We start from the raw sequence: 23100 nt of genomic DNA on the forward strand, positions 1-23100 counted from the left end.
GTCAAATGATTTTTGACTGTTCATTGAGGAAAGAACAGTCTTTTCCACAAATGGTGGTGGGGAAACTGGATAGCCATGTATAAAACAATAAAGCTGGACTCTTTACATTTAACTCAAAATGGATCAAAGTCCTAACATAAGACCTAAAGCTAGGGACACCTAGGTGGCTCAGTTGGTTAAGCATCGACTCTTGATTTTGGCTCAGGTCACGATCCCAGGGATATGGGATCAAGCCCCGTGTTGGTCTCTGTGCTGAGCATGGAGCCTGCTTGGGATTCTCTCTCCTCTCTCTCCCCCCTGCTCTCTCCCCCATCTGCTCCTCTCCCTCACTCATGTGCTCTCTCTTTCTCTAAAATAAAAAATAAAAGACCTAAAACTATAAAACTCTTAGATGGAAACATAGGACAAAAGCTTTGGATGTTGGGTTTGGTAATGATTTCTTGGATATCACACCAAAAGCACAGGCAACAAAAGAAAAAATACATAAACTAGACTTTATCAAAATTAAAAACTTTTGTGTATCAAAGCACATTATTAAGAAAGTGAAAAAGACAACCCACAGAATGGCAGAAAATATTTGCATATCATAGCTAAGGGATTAATATCTAGAAATATATAGAACTCCTATAAGACAGCAACAACGACAAAAAACAAACAACCCATTTGGCAAATGGGCAAGGACCTGAATAGGCATTTTTCCAAAGAAGATATAAAAATGTCCAAAAAGCAGTGAAAAGATGCTCAACAGCACTAATCACTAAGGAGATGCAAATCAAAACCACAAGGAGATACACCACAACCACACACACACACACCACACACACACTCATCATTCTTAAACCTAGAGCATCATCTTCCTGTACCTGGCACAGAGCTTTCTGGAAGCCAAGCACCTCTAGAAAGGGAGGCAGCAGCATGGGGAAGATGAGATGGGTTGGGGGGCTAGCTCTGAAAGCTCCAGTTAGGCAGTGATGGGAAATCACTGGTGTGTGAGAGGCATGGGGGGGGGGGTGCAGAGTAAGGTGGGAAACTAAGGCAAACCAGTGGGAGGGGTAAACAGAAACAGTAACCCAAAGGAGAGAAGCTGAGGTGAAGGTTATGTCAAAGCCTCAGAAAGAAGACTGGGAATCAGTTCTCTCCTATCACATATACTTCTGTAGAGACCTCAGTCTGCAAATGCAGGATCCAGAGGAATAGAGGCGGTGAGGTGACAGCAGGTCCTCAAGGGGTAGAGAGGGGTCTGCACGGAGGACCAAGGAACTCCAAATGAAACAAGTGTGGGCATGAGGAATGGAACTAACCAGATGCCATGGTACAGGCTCCATCTGCACAGAGCTCCAGAATTGAAGAATGAGGGTGAAGGGTGCAGAGACAGTGTACAAGCAGAGGGTGGGGGTGCGGAGTGGAGGAAAGGAGCTCTATCCACAGAGACCGTTGCCCAGAGCTGGGGTGAACTTGCTCAGGTCATGCCTGAAGTCATGGTAAACACTAGACATTCCAACAAAGCCTTTTAATGACAAAATCCTGCAAATAGAGAAGTGAAGAGGATGCCATTCCTTGGTGCTTTCAAGCCTTCACCAAGAAGCCAGACCAGGCAGATCTGACCTTGAGGCTATGAAATGGACAAAAAGAAAGCAAGCTCCATTGCCTTGAAGGTGGGTGCCAGTGGTCCCTCAGGCAGGAAGTGGCTCTTGGTCAGGTATTGTTCTAAAGATGCAGTTAAAAACAACTTTTTTTTTTTTTTTTAAGTAGGCTTTACATTCAGCACGGAGCCCAATGCGGGCCTTGAACTCAGAACCCTGAGATCAAAACTGAGCTGAGTTCAAGAGTCAGATGCTTAACTAACTGAACCACCCAGGTGCCTCAACAACTTTTTTTGAAGACACGAGCAAATCAGTTCCTCCACAAAGGCTCCACACCACCATTAAGGAAAAGCATGTCCATGTGCACACGTCCTCCCCAAATCCCCTTGTAGGAATGAGTATACTGCACAATGTCAGGATTACGTTGGCCCCTGTATGCCTGTGTACAGAACCCAGCAGGAGCTCAGTACATGTGTTTAAATGCATGCTTCTTTCTTTCATGCCCATTCACCTGGGGCAAGACCAGGGGCCACTGCTGAGAAAGTGCCTGCTTGGGATTAAAAAGGAAGGCTGAAGCGCAGGAGGTGGATTGGGAAGCTGGAACCCCCAATTTCCCCCCAGCAGAGCAGTGGCACCCGTCAGCACAGCCATGAGGAACTCTGTGGCTCTGTCTGCTCTGGTCCTCCTCTCAGCAGACTCGTCAGCAAGAAGGACAGAGGCCACAGGGCGGGGGCTGGTCTAGGAGACAAGAGTGTTTCCTGAAGGCCAAGCCACCAACAAAACCACCCTAGTAAGTAGCTAAGTGCTTAGGCAACCCCGCTTCTGAACTACCCAAATCTAAGGCTGGATGGCTGCAAGGCAGAGGGAGCAGGGCTGTTCTCCCCGTGGAAAAGTACCACTGGATGGACAAGACACGTCATAGGGTGCTTTGGCCCTGACAGCACCGCTGGGCAAACAGCTGGTGTTAGTCACCCAGCGATGCAGAAAGCATGACCAGCATGGGAAAGCCAGTCAGGAGAGAGACGTACGGAGGCAGGAGGCAGACTGAGATGTAGGGTAGAGCAGGGGCCTGGGTGGCGCCCATCTATGGAGAACACGGTCGGGGGAAGGTTTGGAGGTTACTATGGCAGGTGAGGGGATGCTGGACCCCAGCATCTGCATGCCTACAGAGAATATGCCACCCACGTCCCCTACCCTGCCCCTTCCTAGCCAGTGTGCAGAGCAAGCAGCAGCACAAAAGCACCTTCCCCACTCCATTCTAGATGGCCCTTTGAGCCCAGGCTTCACCACTATACTCGTCCCCGGAGACTTAGCTTTTCTGTAAAGGGGGAGCAGGGAGGGACTGCAGAGAGGAACAGAGAAGACAGAAATAGCTGAAGAAAGGGAAACATGTCAATGAGTTCCAGGAAAACGCACACACACTGAAACCACAATGATCCAGAAGAGGCTAGTACTTGGTTACCGTCAGCTTCAGCATCCCGTTTTCCCTGATTATCTTAATGCGTTTCCTGTCCGAAGCAGTCATTTCCAACAGGATATTCTGTGGTCTGATCTCCCTGTTCTGTTCTCCAATGGCTGATAGAGGCAGTGCCCTGCGCCACCCTCCACGTGCCCTATCCCCGCCCTCAAGAGTCTCTGCCCCGCTCCCAGAAGAGGACTTCACGAGTACCCACCTGTTACTACAGGCTCCGTGGAAACAACCCCACCACCAAACAATTGGTTTAATTTTATTTCAAAATTGTACAAAATGGCCATAAGCGGCTATAAAAAATTTTGTCTTCAGAACACGTGGAAATTCAGAAAGAACAACAAAACAGGTATTATTCACAGTGTAATGGAAAAGCTTTCTCTGAGGCAGAAATTACAACTCTTCCCTCTTCTTCCCTAGTCTCTCGTGGTCTCCTTCCCGGAGCGTTCGAATAAAATTGGTAAACCCCAATTCCTATAGGGAATGGGAAGAGAAAGAGAAAAAGGAAACTTTAACCCCTGATGCGGATGTGCACCCTCTCTCCCCCTTCCCTGATGCCCCACGTGCTCACTTCTCTGGACAGAGGAACGGCCAGTGGAAGCAACTGGCAATGCGGGGACGGTCTGCTGGCTACTGGGGAGCCCTTTCCGACACTCCGGAAACTGTCCCTGCTCCAGGAGCTGGACTCTGTTACAACCTCTTGGGGCACTCTTCCAGCCAGACTCACAGCCCTTGCTTCCCAGCAGAGTGCCAGCGCTGACCTCTGCCCTGCCCTGGAAGCCTCCCTTTGCTGCCCCCCTCGGTGGCTGTTTCCCTGCCCAGGGCAGATGCCTCTCCCCAGCTCACCGTGCGATCGCTGTCATACTTTTCTGCAAATTTCCCGTAGTGGTAGTAGTGGGAATGTGGGTAGGCCTTGATGGCCTCTTGCTGACACAGGTCCTGGTTTTGTCTCTGACGCAGTCAACAGCAGCACAGGCAATCTACAGGCCCAAAGAAAGGGTGGGTCAGCGCAGGAGGCCTCCCACGTGAGACCTGGGGCCTGGACCCTCTGCACACAGACGGCACTTCGGGCCTACGTCATGTGCTTTCTTTTTTTCTCCTCAATAGCAGGGATGAGCTGAACCAAACAGCCTCAGTCCAGAGCTCCACTGAGACTGGTGATGCCTGTTTCAATTCTCAAGGCAGCTGGGTAAGGTTAGGGGACTCAGCTTGCAGCACCCTCAGACTACCCTTTAAAATCAAGAGTATAATGGCCATAAAGGAAATTATGACTTGAAAGCATCTGTAAACACCACAGGTTTTGTGAGGCTCATTTCTATGAGGCATGGTAGGACTCATTCATTTATCAACTAACACTTCCTGAACATCTGTTTGCGGAGGGAGGATAGTACCAAGGTTAAGAACAAAAGCTTTGAAGTGAAGTTTCCCAAGTGCAAATCTTGGCTTGGTTGCATATTCAGACTTAAGGAAAATTACCTAGCCTCTAGCCTCAATTTCCTTATCTGTAAAATGGGGTAATAACAACATATAGGTTATCAGGAAATTATGAAGACTGAGTAAGAGAATTCAGGGGAGGTGAATCGGCCACAGGACCTGGCACATGGTTAGTGGTCAGTAATGTTAGCTGCTGTTATAGTCATGCCTACCGGCTCCAGACACAAGCCCTGTCTCCAGTAGGAGCTCAGCGTCGGGGTCAGGGGGAGTCAGATAAAGAGACAACTCCGAGGCACGATAGGGGGTGTGACGTGACGGAGGTGGTCCAGGGTGCCAAGGGAACTGGCACAAAGGTGCTCTGCCCTAGTTTGCCGTCTGAGTGGCGTCCTGAAGGAGGAGGAGAAAGAAGTTTCGGCCAGAGGAGCACATTCCAGGAACTGGAAGAGTTAGTTCAGCTGGACTACAGCAAACAGGGTTTTTGGTCAGAAGGAGGTTCCTAAATTGGCCACTGGCCTCTTCCTGCCCTTCTAACAAATTCCACATGCTGGGTAGTTTTTCCCAATTATTGTTCTTTCAAAATAAGAGGGTATCAAGCAGGCACGGGAGAACCTTTTTTTCTGTTGAGGGTCACAACGCAGAGAAGGGGGGAGAGGGTCGCTTAATGGGAATACACCATACACAAGCATTACAAAAGAAGGGAGGGCAGATTCTGAGGAAAGGCAGCATTTCACCCAAGTGCTGCTATGTGCCAAGCCTGTCCTAGATGTCAGGGGTACAGTGATGACCTTGAAAAAATCTAGTCATCAAGTGACTGCCATCCTTACTGCAGGAAAGCAGTTAACAGACACATAACAAGGGAGATCATTTTAGAGCCCAGGGAATGCTCTCAAGAAATTAAAAGAGGGTGATTCAAGAAAACGATAGCCGGAGGGGCTGCTTTCTGGCCAAGAAGGCCTTTCCGAGGAGGTAGCATTTGATCGGAGACCTGAGTCAGGAGGAAGCAGCAGGTGCACGAAGGCCTGAGCAGAGAGCACCCACCTAGAAACCAGCCCATGCCGGGACCAGGGAGAAAAATAAGCATGCTGCCTCAGAGAACCAGAGCCCATTAAGGCATTCAGACTGAACTCTTACCGTACTTGAAAGGAAGTTAAAATTGTTCAATAGCCACAATTCACATGGTTCTATGGCTACGGGTTATTCACATTGGGATGGGGGCCCCCTTTCCAGGCAGAAGAGCCCTGCAGGCCACCAACAGTCACATTTACTGGTCACTGACCTCGTGCCCGAGCGAGCAGGGCCACTGCTCTGGCAGGCAGCAGGACTGACAGAGTGAAGTGTGGCCTGCTCTCTCTCTGGTGACCAGCGTGCCACACTTGCCCCTCCCCCGCCTTCACGCTTCCCTCCCACTTCAGCTACATAACGTCTGTATAATAAGACTTCTCAGAGCAGAGTTTGCAAACTTGCTGCGCACAATCCATATCTGGCTTTCAGTCCTGTTCTATTTGGCCCACACAGAATAAAAAAAAATAAACCTGAATTAGCTGCCAACCTAGAAAAAGAGCCAGAAGATTTTATATAAAGTTTGGCTCTCCAGCTTCTCTTTAAAAGCCAGATTTGATGGCATTTGCCCTGCATTCCCACAGGCAACACGTGGCTGGAGCAGAGGGCAGCGGTCTCCTTCAGGTGGGTTCCCCCAGCCGTTTGCTGAGGTCTACACGGAGCCTGACTCGCCGGGCTAGCAGGTGGGCCCCTGCAGTCTCCTGAGAACCTCAGCTCACCCTGTAAAACACTTCCTGAATTATTTAGAAACACGAGGCAGGTGCTCCTCTGACTGTCCTCAGCATTCCACTTCTTGGGGCCCGGCCAGGGGAGCCCTCACACACCGGGCAGCCCTCTGCGTCCGGCCCTCAGTGAGCGGCCGATGCCCCTCTGCTACGCTGACAGAGTGTTTTGATGAGTGTTGCTCCAGGCTGCTGCTCTCCCCGCATCTGCTTTAAATTATGAATTAATTTGTATACATGCCCTGGAGCTGTGGGAAATATAGTTGTATGGTTTTATAAATTGACTAAATTAAAAATGTGTACTTATTTTGAATCCCCTCAACTAGCTGCCAGCCACGTACATAGAGTGCTACTTCTGTCTGCAAAGGCTCCTCTACCCTCCATTTCTACAGGAAGAGAGGAGTGAAGTGCGGCTCCTTCTAAAGGAAGTGGCTTAGGGGGCGCCTGGGTGGCTCAGTCTGTTAAGGGTCGACTTCGGCTCAGGTCATGATCTCACAGCTGTGAGTTCGAGCCCCACGTCAGGCTCTGTGCTGACAGCTCAGAGCCTGGAGCCTGCTTCAGATTCTGTGTCTCCCTCTCTCTCTCTGCCCTCCCCCTCTCATGCTCTGTCCCTCCTCTCTCTCTCTCAAAAATAACAGACATTAAAAAAAAATTTAAAGGAAGGGGCTTAGACTCTGGAAAAAAGACAGCAAATATTCCGCTTCTCATCTATCCCCATTTCTCCTGTCTAAATGCCTGCACCCCTTACACCTACTCCAGATTTGCACTGATCTGAACTACAGCACTGAATGTACACTATCACTTTGAGATCTGCTCCACAGTACTTGGTATCCTGCTGTGGCCCCTTGGCCAAATACTTGCTAACTGGCACCCATAACTCTTGGCTGCAGGGAACCACTGCGTAAAGCCAGTGATGGACGGGGCTTGAAAATGTGGTCCCCATGAGGTCTCCAGGGACTGAACCTAATCACCCATGCACTAATCTGCTCATCAACCCCCCTGCTCTGGCTCCTTCCCCACCTGCTCCCCGTTCCTCCATCCTTGAGGCTGTAGCCTAAGACCATCTCCCAAATAAACCCCCTACACACAAGGGCCAGAACCTGAGTTCACTTTGGGGAAACATCTGACAATGCCTGTTTATCTGGTTCTGAGATGCCCCTTTCCAGCTGGACAAGTTTGACAGAGTTTTTTTAACCTCTGTAAGATCCAATCTCCTCTTCTGTAAAATGGGAGATTAATAATATCTCCTTGGTTATGCTATGATGAGGACAACATGACATAATGCTCTCAAGTATCAGTGGAAGAGTTTTCAGAAAATATCAAATATATTATTGCTTCTTCATTCAGTCAACATTTACAGAGGCTTCAGGCATCAAGACTGGAGGGAATTCAAGGGCAAATGAGTCCCTGCCCTCAGGGAGCCTTCCTTTCTGAAGGACAGAGAGCCCTGTAAACACAAGGGACTAAACACACCAGGGCCAGGGTTCCATCAGCTCCTGCTGCCTAAGGGCACCTGTCCTGGGATGACCTTCACACCTCCCCAACAGCTGCCTTCAAGGCCAGCCCCACCCCCAGCCCCACACCTTGCCAGCCCAGTGGTCGCCTGACCCCTGCCTGCAATCCACCAGCCTTCCACCTCAGGTCCTTGTCCTCCATGGCCCCTTCCCTACGGTCATCTGTTCCAACATTAGCAGTATGCAGCCTTTTCTCCACCCAAGTGTGTCAACTGCTAAAGCTCCCTAGTAAGCTCCTGGGAGGGATGGAGGCTCCCCAGCTAAACTATGAGCTGCCTCATGCGGATTTATTGATTCAGTAAAATAAATCTCTGCAGGAGCTAATATTGACTTTGGCTATGAAAATGGAAGTGAACAACCAACTGCATATTGATTGGGGAAGGAACAGAGACTGGCTTCTGGGTAGAAAAAAATACAATTCCAGCTAAGAGGTGGCAGCATGGGTGTCCGGAAGAACTAGGAGTCAAGAGACTCTGTTCTGGCTGTCAGTGACCAGCCAGGTGTCCCTGGGCAAGAGACACGGTCCTCTCTGGGCCTTGATCCCTCATGAGTAGGAGAGGGCTGGATGGGCCACCACTCCCCAAATACCAGCCAGTAGCCAGTACAAGAGCTCTTAAAAATTATAAATTCCTGGAACAGTCTCTAGACCTCTGATGTGATAGTTCTAGGATGCACCCAGCAATCGTGGCACCAGTAACTTTAGTCCCCCAGGCCTGAGAGCGACACTTCCCTGGTGTACTGAGAGCCACCTCCAGGAACCCCAGGCCTGCCAACTGCCTGGCAGAGAGGGACAGAGAGAGTAAACATGTCCTGGAAATGAGCGAGGGTAATCTCTGTCTTAGAATAAGGGAAGCTGGAAGGACGAGAACAGAGGGAATGACACAGAGGAAATGACCCTGGAAAAGGCCAGTGACATTACTGGCTCAAGTTAAGACAATTAAGCAAGGGCATATCAGTGTCTCAGAGAAGGAGGGGGTCTCCATAGAAATGGCGTCCCTGTGCATCAGCAGATGGGAATGAGGAAGAGGAGGGCTGGCCCTCGGCTGCTCACTATGGGCATAGCCAGCCTGGCCCTGCTTGGACTGATGTGAATCCCTTCACAGATCATTGGAGCCATGGAGACCCGAGCAGCCGGAGGTCGGGGGGCAGGGGGTGCAGGGAGACCCCACACTTCAGCCACTCTTTTGTCTACCCAGAGTTCTCCCGGGTGAGGTGTGAAGGGAGTCAGTGTGGAGTGACTGACAGTCCTGGGCTGGCTCCAGGGAGTAAAGGCATCCCCACACCAACCAACCAACACCCAGATTGTGAGGGAGTCCTGCCGGGATGGACCTCCCCAGTCCCCCCAGGAGGAGCTCCTGTGTATGCACTGGCCCTGGGTGGCAGAAGGGGGCAGGTGGGGACAGAGATGAAGACGGGAAGCCCCTTCTTGCCACGCCCCTCTCAATGCAGGCCAAGTGGCAGGCAAAGGAGGAAAAGGAGAAGTGAGCCACAGGGGCACAGCCAGACCTTGTGGGTGATGACAGGACATCATGAGTCCAGGGAAGGGTCCTGGGGTCTGAGTCCTGAGTCTGCCCCCTCCCCACACACGTGCTCAGCCTGGCTCTGTCTGACCTGCTGGGCCCTGTATAGTTCTCACATGTCATCACAGGGCCAACCCCAGGAAATCCAGCCTGCCCTGGCTGCACCTGAGGAACTCACTCAAAAAAATGTAAGGCACCACAGCAGAGATGCGTGTGACTTTGAGTCTGGGTGTGTGTGAGCATGCTTCTGGGGCCTCTTGGGTGAAGAGAGTCCCAGGCTGGGAAGAGTCTTCGTGATCGTCTAGAGAAGCACCCCGATCTTAGAGAGAGGAGAATTCAAGGCCTGAAGAGCTGATGTGACTTCTCCAAGTCACACAGTTTAGCAGCAGCCAAAAGCTGCACCAGCCTGAGTTCCAGAGTCTTCTCTTGCCACACACCCTTTGGCCCCAAAGTCACACTTTGCTCTCACCTGGGAGGGACCCACACTGCCCTCACTGCTGGAGCTGCCTGGGGGACGTGCCTGGGGGGTCCCCTCTCCTCCCCTCTAATCCAATCCCGCAGCTCTAGCTTGTTAATTTTATGCTTCATCGGTTGGCAGCTACAGGAGCCTTTCCCTTAGGCAGGATGAGGCTCTGCACACAGCCTTGCTCTCCTCCACCTTGGCTGCCTCCAGTTGACTTTTGCTGATTTTTTTATTTGTAGTTTCAATTATATAAGTGATGCATGACTACAAATCCTACTGTAAAAAGATTGAAGCACTAAGAAAATATAAACAGATGACCCCTTTACCGCCCCCCTCTTCCAGTGAAGGGCTGTAACGGTTCAGTGTATCCCTTTTAGCTGACTTTACAGCAAACATTCAGCCTGCTCTATGCTGCCTTTATGAAAAGAATGTCCTGGTTCCCAGGAATCTCTGATCTCAGCAGAGCCTATTCAGGAAGGGGACCTGAACGGGAAGGGAGGAAGGTGTAGGAAATGGCGGCAGAGCAAAGTCAGAGGCAGGGCAAGAGACAAAGAGGGGTCTCTTACCTTTCGGTCATCTTTAAAGACGTTGGCAGTGGCCGTAAAGTGCGGGATGACCTTCTTACAGTGTGGGCACCCTGTGGGAAAGGAGGACAGAATGTTGCACGTGCAGGGAGGCTGCGGAGCCAGGTGTGCCTCCTGGAACTGATAGAAGAAACCTTTCCAGGAGCTTCCCTCCACCCAACAGACTGTGGTTGTGGTGGGGGGGGCGGGGTTCATCTGACTCCCACCCCTTGCACACCACACTGTCAGGGTCCTGTGTCAACTCTGCCCCTCAAACACTGCCCTGTGTTTTCTGCTGTCAGCACGAGGGCTTTGTAGGAGTCTGTGTGCAAACGTCAGGTCCGCTCCTGCCCAGGACCTCCCACCCCACATCCTCCTGCCATACACCGGGGTCTAACAGGCTGAGGGTGGAGGAGATGGTCACTGCAGTCTTGCTCTGCAAGCTCCTTCCACGGAGGGCTGCCTGGGAGCTATGGCACAGAGGGAGCTTTGGGCCTGGAAAAGGAGAACGTGTGCTCAGGACTCTCTGAGTCTGTTACAAAGCCCTGCTCTTGCCTTATGGACAATGATAAATCTGTCCATGTCACGACTGAGAAAACGGGACGGAGAAAGGTGGTGGCAGGAGCAACCGTCTGAGCCCCCACTGCTCATGTTTTGCTGCTAACGTCTACATTCCCAACAAATCCCCACCCCAGACCAAGCAGCCAGACCAGGCCCCAGGTCCTCATGCTATCCTTCTATCCTCTGCTCTACAATCAACCTGAGCCCTGGATCCAGGGACAGGAGACCCAAGGTCAGGTTAGGAGGAGAATAAGCCACTGGGTTATCAGGACCTGGGTTCCCGACTATGGAGAGAGGCCTATCACAATGGATGAGGACCCATAACTCCGGAGGCCCAGGGTGTGACAACAGTGCTAGTGTCAGCTGGGGTGACAGACCCCCTTTCTTGGCCCTTCCCTCAGCATGAGCAGATCCAAACCCAAGCCCACCTCTTTCTACCATTCCCCAGACACTGAACCACAACTGCCATGAGAACGGAACTGCTTTGAGGGAGGATTTCCTTGACTCTGGTAATTAATTCTGATCAAAGCACAGGTGGGAAAGGCCAAATGCCTATGGGGAGAGTTGGTGAACAGTCGGGCCGGCCAAGGCGAGGAACAGAAATGGCTCTGCCCATCTGCTTTCTCTCTTTTTTAAAATAAGATAATAACGACTGGCATTTCAAAGAGTTTTGTGAAACCAAATTAAAGCTGAGATACAACTTTAATGTGAATTTAGTGTTGGAGCCAGTTCCTGAGATGGGCAGGATCACCATATGGCCTGGCTGGTGGAGCTGCCAGCTGGCCCCAGAACAGTGTGGACAATGATGGGGAGGGGCAGGAAAAGGATTTTCCCAACATCCACTGCAGGTGTAGAGAAGAGAGCTGGGCTGGATGTGAGTTCTATCAGAACTGAATGCTGCAGAGTGCCTAACTTGTGGCAGATACTAACAGATGATTTTTTAACGGCCTCAATGGCAATTACAAGAACTCTTTACTAATCTGACCCAATGGAGGGAAGAATAGCTCAAATTCATGAAAATTTCACACTATAGAGGAATGATGGTTATAGATTCCAAAACATCTAGAGGGCACAATGTGCTGGTCGACAAGGCTCACCAGAGCAGCATCTTTGCAGCACCTAGCGGTCCCCTGTGAGCGGCACACGGATGCCCACTAATAGCATTAGGCTGGCTGGAAAGAAGTTATCCTCTCCCCCAAACCTGGTATCACTATTAATTTTTCCTTTCTAAGCTCTTTGCTTACTGAATGTATAAAGGTAATTGTCAGCCTAGTGCAAATTCCTATTACCATCAATTTAAAGTATCTAGATCTCAGATTAATCACCTTCTGGTGCATCTAATTTTATCATTATCCAAAGAAAGAGCATGGCAGATGAATAACTGGAGGGGAGGCTGTTTTAGGAAGGGCATGAAGATGTTCCCAAGAGGTGTCAGGTGGGCCAGAAGAGGCATGATCTTTTAATCTGGGCTCTTTAAAAAGGCACCACCTATGTGTAGCAAGGAAAGAAACTTCCCAGAGTGGGGAGACAGAAAGAAAGACCGAGGACAGGACAGAAAATTCCAATGCTAAAGACTCAGCATGCTGGCCTAAGAAGGGCAGTCACCATGACCAGACCACTGAGAGCAAAGTGGGGGCTTGGAACAGGAGAAAACAATGAAATAGCCAGAGGAAGATCTCTGTATAAACCGGGAGGAGGTGGGAGGAGGAGGTGGGAGGAGGAGGTGGGAGGTGGGGAACATAGGGAAGAAGTGGGAGGTGGGAGGGGGCAGGAGCTTGAGGACATGGGGGGAGCTGGGAAGTATGGGACATGTCGGGGAGGTGGGAAGTGGGTGGGAGACAGGAGGTGGGAGGTGGGGGACATGGGGGGAGGTGAGAAGCAGTAGAGATTGGGGAAGAATATGGGGATTGGCTTTTGCTTCTACTTTATACTTACCTTTATCAGGTGTGTGATCTTTCTTAGTATTAGGTTCTTTATATGTAAATAACCATAAGGATGTGTCATATACTATATATAAATAAGTATATATTATTTTCATAACTGAAAAATTTTTAAAGATTTGCCTTTGGATAGATCCACCTCCCTGATGAGCATCTCTGGAACAGGGTTCAGGCACAGGAACATGCAGTAGAGAAGGGAAACTCTAGGTGCCAGGCCCTTTGATGGAAGCCGAGTCGCCCAGTGGAGCAGCCCTGAACGGGCTGTTTCGAGTTGTTTCTTGCCAGCGTACATAGACTGTGAAGCCCTTGAGCTGTGGCAGGGACCATGCCTCCTCTGGTATCCTGGGCCCCAGATACCACCCAGCACACAGTGGTTCTGTGAGGGAGGTCGTTAGCACCCCAGTGGGGTAGGAGTCCTGACTCCAGAGGTCTGGGGGAAAGAGGGGAGCAATCCCAGGGGAAAGTTTGTAGTCTGGACTTTCTAAAGTCCACCCAGGGGTTGGTCAAGGACCTCTGCTTCTGTGGCCAGGGTTTCACTGCTGCTAAGAAAGCTCATACTCTCTGAATTATGTCTATGGCAGAAAGAGCACCAGCCCAGGCTGCAGGGAGGGCTCTGTCGCTTCAGTGCTCCGAAGCCTTGGGTAGGTCACACATCTTCTGGGTCTTAGTCCTGTGCCTGGCATTCTGCCCAGAAGGAAGACAACTTCTTAAAACCCACTCAGCCTTCTAGGCATATGCTAAGGACAGATGAGGACAGACAAAGACAGCGAGAGGCTCTGCAAGGAATGGAGAGAGCCCAAGTCCCGCTCTGACCTGGAGAAGAAAAGGCAAAAACAGAGGGACACTTTGCTGCCTGAGGGCAGGGGTCTGGGCTGGGAAAGGTGGGCAGGAGGCAAGCCCTCTCAGAAAGTGAGAGGGAGGAGTGACTTTACTGATTACTGACACTTGAAAAGTGGGGCAGGAGGGGAGGCAACAGGAGGGCTGGCTACAAGCAAGCAGGTTTATGACTAGATTGAGTTGCCTGGCTTCTCTGTAGAGCGAAGCTTTATTATCCCCACTCCATTAAGCTGAGCTGTAACCGGGGGGAGAGAGACAAGGGCAACAGAACAGTGGGAAATTCAAGAGCCTTCCCTTTTAAATATCAATTAACTTCAAGATGGAACAACACAAAATCCAAAGGTCACAATCACACATGTCACTTCCTCAACTTAAACTTTGATTAAAAGGGGGACAGAGGGGGAAGCTAGCTCAGAAAAATGTGGTGTGCTTTTCCCACAGATTCAAACCCGATGGCATCAAAGCCACGTGGAGGAGGTCAGGGAGGAGGACTGGGCTGGGGTACTCAGGAAGACCAGGAAAGCAGAGGCCAAATAGGTCGGCTAAATTCCAGGGTTTGAAGGTGAAGTCAGTGCTCGGTGGGACAGAAGGAGCCAAGGGGTAGGTGGAATTGGCAGGTGGGAAGCAAGCAGCCTAGAAGATTCCAGGGACATGAGGAGACTGAATAATTTTATGGCAGGCCCCTGCCACAAACAGAAGCAGAGGGCTTTACGACTGATGTGAGCAAGGCTCCCCAGAAACAGGGAGAGAGACCCTGACAGAGCTAACAGGAAGAGGCCTTGGATTTGGAAGGACCTCAGCCTGGGATGAAACTGAGGAGCCCTGACACAGCAGGGATGAGCCCAGGGTCCACCTGTGGCTGCACTGTTCCCTGGTGGAGGGATCTTCTTGGTTCAGTCTGGCCCACCCCTCCACCTTGCACCTTGGCGAGCACCCCCCAGCTACTTACAAGGGGCATAGAACATGACCAGGGTGTGCTTCTTCTTCTTCAGGGTCTCCCGGAAGTTGTCCCCTACGAGGTGCAACACGCTGGTCTGCTGCTCTTCCCACGTGGGCTCTGGGGGTGGAGGGGCCTCAGGGCTGCAGGAATGGCAGGGAGGGGAGACAGTCATAAAGGGAGGCCTGTGCAAGGGCATACACTTCCACCCCCACCTGCTCAGAGGAGCACCCAAGAAGAAATCACTTTGCATCCTTTCTAAAATTTGATTTAAAACCTGTGTTCCAACGTGAATAAATCTGTACCATCAACAAAGATGTTCTGATTTCCTCTGAGGAGCTTATTAAAAAGCCATTTTGTGATGGTGTGGAAGACCTGAACTCCTTTTAGGGCAGAGCAGTCTCTCCAGGTGTCAGCCATCATCTTGCCACGGGTACAGAAACTCCTTCGCCTGGGTTCCCCTCCCTCTCTCTCCCTCCCTCTTCCTACTGCCTCTTCTGGGATCCTGAAGGACCCTCCATTATGCTTTGCGCTGGTGGAGAGAGCATGGACCAAGGAGTGAGATGGGTCTGGATACAGATTGCTTATCACCTGTGTGAACTTAGGTAAATTACCAAGCCCCTCTGAGCTTCATTTTCTTTTCTGTTAAGTGAGTACAATGATACCTATTTCCTGGGATCCCTATGAAGAGCAGAGACAGTGTACCTAGGGCACCTAGTCAGGCCAGCAACTAACAGTTGCTAAGAGCCTATGTGCTCTAAGAAATACTAGGCATTCATTGTGTGTTTCTAATTTTTCAGTCTTTTTCTGTCCACTAGTTCCCTCCATTGTGCCTCACAAAAGGACAGATCTCAGCATGGCCCTGTGCAAGGATGACACACAAATTCATGAAACGTTCCGTATTTTTTCGTGATGAGCACTGGGTGTAATATATAAGTGATGAATCACTAAGTTCTACTCCTAAGCCAATATTATACTGTATGTTAACCAACTAGAATTTAAATAAAAACTTGAAAAAAAAACCCAGAAACAAAAAAGACAGATCTCAGGGTCTTTTAAAAGCCTTTGTTGCCTTGTCCCCCTTTCTACAACCACACTGCTCTGCTCCTTCTCTGAGAAGGGTCTCTGGGGAGTGGTCTACACCCAGTGCTGCCACATCATCCCCTGCATTCTCTCCTTCACCCATGCACCACTGGTTTCCACCCCTGGCCTCAGCCCTGGCCCCAGCCCCGAACCCAGCTGAGTGCAGCCCTGAGCCAGCCCAGGACCATTCCTCTTTCAAAAGTCCCCTCTATCGAGTGTTCACAGGGTCTCTCTCCTCTTCAGGTTCTATCTGAGCCCCTGCAATTCTCAAAAGATCCCATTCATCCACATGGCTTCCATAATTCCTGTGCCTGAGGAGGACCTGAGCCCAGACCTCTCAACAAGGCTCCCTAATTCCAGGTGTTTTTCAGATACTTCTGCTGGAAGGCCCCACTTGGAGGTCACCCCAATCCTAACAAAACAGAACAGATCACTCTTCCCCCTCCTCCACACCTCCCAAACCAGCTTTCCTCAGCTACCTCTCCATTTTGGTCAATGGCACTGCTGTTCCTGTGACCAAGACAGGCCCCTCCAGCCACCCTGTCTTCCTCCCTTTTCTTCCTCTAGGTCCTCTGCCCTAACCCTGGCTTGTGGCCGACACCTGACCTCCCTGCTCTACCTTATCCCTGAACCCTGCCTCCCCGGGCTGGCCTGCTGGTGGACCTGTCTCAGTCACTCACAGCACACTTGTGTACAAGCCTGGAAACACCATCGGCCTCACCCAAATTCCTCACCCTGCTCCTGCGTGACAGGCCTCGGTCCTTCATCTCAGAGCTATCTGCTGTTCATGCTCTGCCTGAGAATTCTTTCCGAGTTCCCAAAAGAACTACTATTTGTCTCTGGGCAAGGCCGCCAACCTCTCTGAACCTAAGTTCCTTCATCAAAGAAATAGGAATAAAAACTCTTGACCTCATAGGATCTGAGGATGAAATGGGCAACAGATACAAAAGCAATTGGCAAAGCCTGGGAAGGTATTGCCACTTATGTGGCAATACTGTCAGTTATAGATCCAAATAACAGCTGGCATCAATAATAAAAACAGCTTCCTTTCTCTGAGTATTGCCACACCACACACCGTGCTAAGCACAATAGTCTAATTTAATTCTCTAGATGAGTCTTTGGGAAAGTGTTGTCTCCGTTTTACAGATGGGAACAGGCTTAGTGAGGTCAAGTAAATGGCCCAGGGTCACAATCTAAGCACAGGTCTCTTAGACTCCAAAGTCCATGTTTTACCCTCAGTGCTTTTCAGGTGCTCAGCAGCAGAGAGACTCTGCAAAGAACAGACACAGCTCCTCTGTGCTCACTACCTGCAGCCAGGCCTCTCCTGATTCCCTCAGCTCTCCCACCACAAGTGTAAGCACCAAGAAACTGCCTGAACCCCACCCTGTTCAATCCTCCCAGGGTACCAGCTCTGGCACCGGAGGGAGGCTGGAGAGGCAGGTGTGAATGGCAACCTGCTTCTGATGCCAGAAAACCCAGAAGAGGGAGTACCTTGTCCCTTCTGGAAGTGAGCCACCACTCGCCTCTGATCCCTAAGAGGGAGGCCAGGCTATTCTGAGAACCTGCCCCCAGTGATGAGCAGGACAAAGTGGGAGAAGCTGAGACTAGGACCTCGCTAGTGCACCCACCTCTTCCCAGGGGTCTCTCCTGAACCTAGTGGAACCTTCGTTCCCATTCTATAAGTGGGTATTTCTCAAAACACTATGGCTGTGGGTTCCATTCCCACTTCCTGAATCAAAGCTTCAGGGACAGCAGCCCCAGGATCTGTACTTTAAACAAGCACCTCAATACAATGTGACACATATATACTCCTAAGTTTGAGCACAAATGTCCTAACAAAGTAACTCAATCTAGATGCTGGTATTTTGCTTGGTTCTCATGTCACATTTGACCCTAAAGTCTTGGTTTTCATATGGGAATATACTATGCTTTGTACCAGGGACCTCAGCAAAGGCTGGAATATGTCTTCTACTTTATCTCCCCTGCCTACCCAGTGCTGAAATGAGGAAATATTCCCAAATATTCAAGGGTGTGTGTGTGTGTGTGTGTGTGTGTATGCGTGCGCATCTTGGTGGAAGGGTGTAGATAGGAGAAAGTCTCCTTAACTACGTCCTAACAATTTCTGCCTCTCAAGCAAGGCCTGGGACTTCCTCCATTTCCCAGGGTACCTGTGTAATGGTTCTTCTTCCTCATAGGACAGGGAAATGCTAAGAACTGCAGGTTCCAAAGACCTTGGGTGAGGAGGAGGTCCTTGGGCTAGTAATTATGAGGCTACTCAGGTTCTCTGGACTTGCAGGCTGTTATGGGCTGAGTTGTGACCGTACCCACCCCTCAGCCCCCATTTACATGTTGAAGTCCCAGCCTCCAAGTACCTCAGAATGTGACTGTACTTGGAGATAGGGTCTTTAGAGAGACAATTAAGTTAAAATGAATTCACTGAGATGAGCCCTACCCTAATCTTACTGGTGCCCTTCCAAGAAGAGGAGATTAGGACACAGACATAGAGGGAAGACTGTGTGAAGACATGGAGAGGAAGAAGACAGTCAAGGAGAGAGGCCTCAGAAGAAACCAGCTCTGCTGACGTCTCATCTTGGACTTCTGGTCTGTGGAACTGCGAGAAAATAAACTTCTGCTGTTAAGCTCCCAAGTCTGTGTTACCTGTTGTGATAAATCAGCAAACTAATACATACACTGAGGGAGCTCTTCACAAACTGTATTGTCAGCCCCAGACCACCACAGGCTGCCTCGTGGACACATTACCGGAGGCCTGGTCAACCACCAGCAGACCTGGTCCTGAATGAGTTCAGCTCTGAGCGTGAAGAGCTATGTGTGTCCTCCAGCCATCAAAGCAGATGGAATAAAACGCCATGAGGAAGCCTGGGGCTAGGTCACGGGGAGAGGGGGTGGTCTAAGAAGACAGACATGCCACCCGCTGCACTGGTGCTGGTGAAACTGCATCCGGGAAGGCTACCAGTGACGTGCTGCGTGAGAACATGTGGCCAGCACCCCAGAGGTGGCTTTAGAATTGGAGAAATCCAGTCCGCCTTGGCTCTTGTGGCCCTCAGCCAGGGTTAGCAGCCTCTAAGGTTTATTCTGTCTCCTCCAGGCCTGTTCCAGTGGCCGCCAGCCAGGAGTCAGGATGTGCTACTGAGACCACAACACTTACTTTCGCATCCACTCAATAAAGTTCTTCTTTGTTCTGAGCGCAGGCACTGCATATTTCTCTCCGTTCTTAAAATACTTCAATGTAGGAAACTCGGAGATGTGGAATCTTTCTGCCAGGGCCTTGTTGACAGTGGCATCGACAGCTGCAAGGACACCAGAGCTCTGGGATGGGGGAGAGGCCAACCATGCATGACAGCCTCAGACACCGTGCTGGCAGAAGAGGAGCCCAGATGCCAGCCCCCAACCCGCCCGGGACCTGCCAGTGTTTCACAGGGAGTGGCTGTCTCCCTGGGCTCATATCTTCCAGGGAATGACTGCACACTAGAAAGTGCATTATTTCTCATTTGTGGGCTGAAATGAGACTTTTAAATCTGCCCTGCCAATTAGGCTGTGTAGACTGTGGCCGTTCCCAATAGCCAGGGTCCCAGAGCAAAGAGAGAGAACTTTGAGGCTTCACCCCAGAGCCATGACCTGGCGGAGGCCGCATGGACAGCGTGGGAACACGACCCCATCGTCTCTCTGCACCGCTCCATCCCTGCTACGGGCCCCACTGTCTACAACATGTGTACTCAGGGACAGTGACGTCCTGCAGACCTCAGGGATCAGGGAAGTGGCTGCGGAGCCTGCGCGGGAAAGTCACTGTGATGATTCAGGTCACTGATTCTTCAGAAGAAAATGGTGGTGGGGATGTTAAGAAAAGGAAGCTTACGTCTGCTTCTCCATGGAGGACTTCTGCTGCATTCTCAAACTCTGGCTTCATTTTCTTACAGTGACCACACCCTGTGGGAAGAAATCAAGAGAAAACATCCCCTTGGCATGGAGGCTCCAGTGATGCCCCTGCCTCTGTGCAACAGATGGGCCCTATTCACAGACACCAGGGGGACCTGAGAGAAAAGAAGCAGCACCAGCTCAGAGGCAAGAAATCTTTTCCCTAATCCACTTGGTAGAGAGGGGAAGGTGTGCAAGAGGCAAAAAATGAAGTCACTACATGAAAAAGACTGGCTATATGTATCTATAGGTCCTATACTGGATATATGCATATATAGGTCCTGTGTGCCAGGCACTGCTATAAGAGCTTTATATCCTCACAACAGCCCTGCAAGGTATAACCTGATTATCTCCATTTTATAGATGAGAAAACTAAGGCACCAAGAAGGTAGGGGACTGGCCAAGGCTACTTACACTGCCACAGGTCACAGAGCCAGGGTGCAAACCCAAGCAGTGTAGCTGGAGGCCACAGTCACAGGCAGTGTGTTCTTCCCAGCACCACTACCACTGCCATCCCCTTCCCCAGGGGCAAAGGGAGCCCGAGGCTTGAACCGGGAATAAGCATTCACAGAAGCAAAAATACATTCCAATTGTCCCCACAGGAGAGGATGTATGATATGACAGGCACAGGGATCAGGCCTGTCATTTCCAAATGCCTATTTCTTCATATAAAGATTGCTCTGCCCTCTCCTCCAACCACACACATGCAGTAACATCATGAATAATAAAATTTGATACATTAAAAAGTAAACAAACACTTTGATAGGTGATGTCAGGACATTTGTACATGGCTTTCATTTTAGTAGAGAGTACTTTCTGGCTTCTAACACTGCAGGGGCTGTGAAGCAAGGAGGTCCAGACTGGCTCAGGCTCGGGACAGCTGAAAGGTGAACCTGGCTGCGTGGGGGCCACGCTTGAAGCAGGCTAAGCAGAAGGCAGGGACAGAGCTCGGCCTTCTCGTGGGGGTACGGCTGTGTGGAAGCCAACAGCACTGCAATTCTGTAGCTAACTTGGGAGAAAGGGAGGCAGACAGACATACCAGTATTAGCAGAGGAGACCTCCCACAGCCTCCGGAAGCCACCAAGCCATGGGAAGGGCTTTCCTGCTTCCATCTGAGCACTTGGCTGGGGCAAAAGTTCCTGTCTTCTCCAAGGTCACTCCTGCAGAGCTCAGCCCCAGGGGGTACCAGAACACAAACATGTCCCCTCCACCCCTGTCTGTTCTCAGCTTCCTCAGTCCACGCTTACCCGTTCCTCCTAGGGACAAGGGGTTCCCACAAGGGGCTATGCTGCATCCCCCCCCCCCCCCCCACACACTGATAGTAGAAACTTTAAGTGATCATGCAGCATCCAGGCCAGAGCCATCAAGCCCCTCTTTGGACAGAGCACTCTGGGGAGCCATGAGATGACTCGGTGGATAGAACTGTCCCTGATGGAATTCAGCCCAGGGAGCAGCTACAATTCTCAGTGGCACCAGCATTTTGGTCTTTCTCAAATGGGCCCAAGGATAAGGGAAACCTGTGGGTTCATGGTCTGACTACAGCCCACTCAGGATGCCATGAACCATAGATCACCATGACATTGAAACATAAGAACATCATTTGCCAGAAATGAACATTTAGTGCTATCACAAGCCATTAGTCACTTTCTAAGCAATTAGGTTACAAAGGATTGTTTTGTTTTGTTTCGGTTAAGTTTATCTAGAACTGAAAACACGTTTTCCCCAAAGAAACAATTTCATACAGATTCTAGGCAGGTTCTCAGGAAAGACTATAAAAACCCATTTAACAGAATGTGCCTGAAGCATACAGAGCGTGCAGTGCTATTTCTACTTCACTGAACTGTCCCCCAGATGGAAAACACACGATCCAGCTCCGGACACCACACAGGCCTCTGCCTGCGGCGAGCAGCTACCCACAACAGCAAGAGAGAGCATCTTCCTCAGCTCAGGGTGGGACTCTGGGCCTTCTTGGGTCACTGAGACTCTTAAGAATTTAATAAAAGCTTCTCCTTCCCTTCTCCCAGACTGATGCGTATAAAGTCCAAATTTACGTATAACTTCATAGGGATCCGATCCCCTATCTGGCTCACAGTCCCCAGTTAAAAGCCAAGGCACACAAGGCCCAACTCCAAGGCATTCTCTCCCATGGGAGGTGGGGCAAAAGAGCACAGAGCTGTCCCTACAGGTGTCCAGGCTCAAGTGTCCATTCACACCAATCCATGTGTCAGGAGTAATGGAATATTCTGCAGAAGAGTCTACTGACTTGACGTGGAATATACTAAAATGAACTTTTTTTTCCTGGTTCTCACTAAGAGCAAAGGAGTAAGTCATTCTCTGGAGCTTATGGTCAGGATGAAGGGGTTCTAGAATTCTAAAAGTGGACCCCCACTCCTTCGGCCTGCCTCCAGGCTGACAGCTCCTGGCAGCCTGCCCCAAGGGATCACCCATTCTCCCATTCCCAGACTGGCCCTTCCTGACTGTGGTGGTGGCTCACCTTGCATGAAGAGAAGTCAGGAAAAGGAAGCTCAGAGGAACTCCTAATGCTGATCTGTCACCCAAGAATTCAGCCTGCCCTGGAGAAGAGGAAGTGAGTGGCCGGGGTCACCCACTCAGTCCAGTGGAGACCTGGGCTCAAGGCTCCAACTGGCCTCTAAAAAGGCAGGAGTGGCAGGGAGACTCACCCCTGACCACCCTCTCCCATAAACAAGATATGAATGGTATCGTCAGGCCAAGTGCCAGCAGGGCCCATGGTCAAGGTGGGCAGTGCGATGGACTGGGGACTGGGGGAGGGAAGACAAAGAAAAGCCAGCCATTGCCACTGACAGAAAACCACTATTTCTTTCCAAAATGTCCCAGTCAATGTGACAGGACCCCTGAAGATAAGAGAATTCACCTTCATACCTTTATCAAGTTCTGGCCCTTTGACGCCACTGTCCTGCTGGGGTAGCAAATAGACTTCCATATCACCTGCTAGCTTCTATCCGTGGTGGGCCAGAGATGGACTCTGAGCCTGAGAATTGGCTCACTGGGAGGAAGGGTCTATCACAGACATGGGAGGGACAAGTGGAAGATATGCCGGGAAATGTCCAGCCTCTTTAGTTTGCACTCATGCCTCTCTCCTGGACTTCTGGCCCGGTCTCCCAGGACTCTCCTTAAGATAATAAAAGTACTTGCTCACTGTACTGGGCTTTGCCAGCCCAATGAGACAGACGGGACAAGCTCATTAGAGCCAGAGATGGGCCCTGACATGGGATTGAGGTGGATCTTCTGGCTGGAGTTCCCATCACTGTGTCCACATGACACAAAATTCCCCCCAAATTCTTCTGTCCGTCAGCACCCACTCCTCATCACAGCCCCTGCCCTGATGGACCAGGCATCTCCACACAGTGCCTACCAGGCTCCGGCCCCTACCCTGAGTCTTTGGTTCATTCCATCCCCACCAAACCAACCATTTCTCTTCTACTCACAAAGTACTTATTCATA

At 50.5% G+C, this 23100-nt stretch overlaps 1 protein-coding gene across 1 annotated transcript in view; it reads right to left on the minus strand.

The window, feature by feature from the left end:
* Positions 1–3289: 3289 nt before the first annotated feature.
* PDIA5 (protein disulfide isomerase family A member 5) overlaps positions 3290–23100 on the minus strand; it is a 90573-nt gene continuing 70762 nt past the window's right edge. The window contains 7 exon segments of the mRNA XM_030329931.1: positions 3290–3525; positions 3898–3998; positions 4001–4031; positions 10330–10400; positions 14614–14744; positions 18851–19011; positions 19559–19629. Coding sequence (XP_030185791.1) covers positions 3445–3525; positions 3898–3998; positions 4001–4031; positions 10330–10400; positions 14614–14744; positions 18851–19011; positions 19559–19629 — 647 coding nt within the window. The 3' untranslated portion in view covers positions 3290–3444.

Source organism: Lynx canadensis, chromosome C2 (genome assembly GCF_007474595.2).
Source record: "Lynx canadensis isolate LIC74 chromosome C2, mLynCan4.pri.v2, whole genome shotgun sequence".
In the NCBI taxonomy this organism is placed as follows: Eukaryota; Metazoa; Chordata; class Mammalia; order Carnivora; family Felidae; genus Lynx; species Lynx canadensis.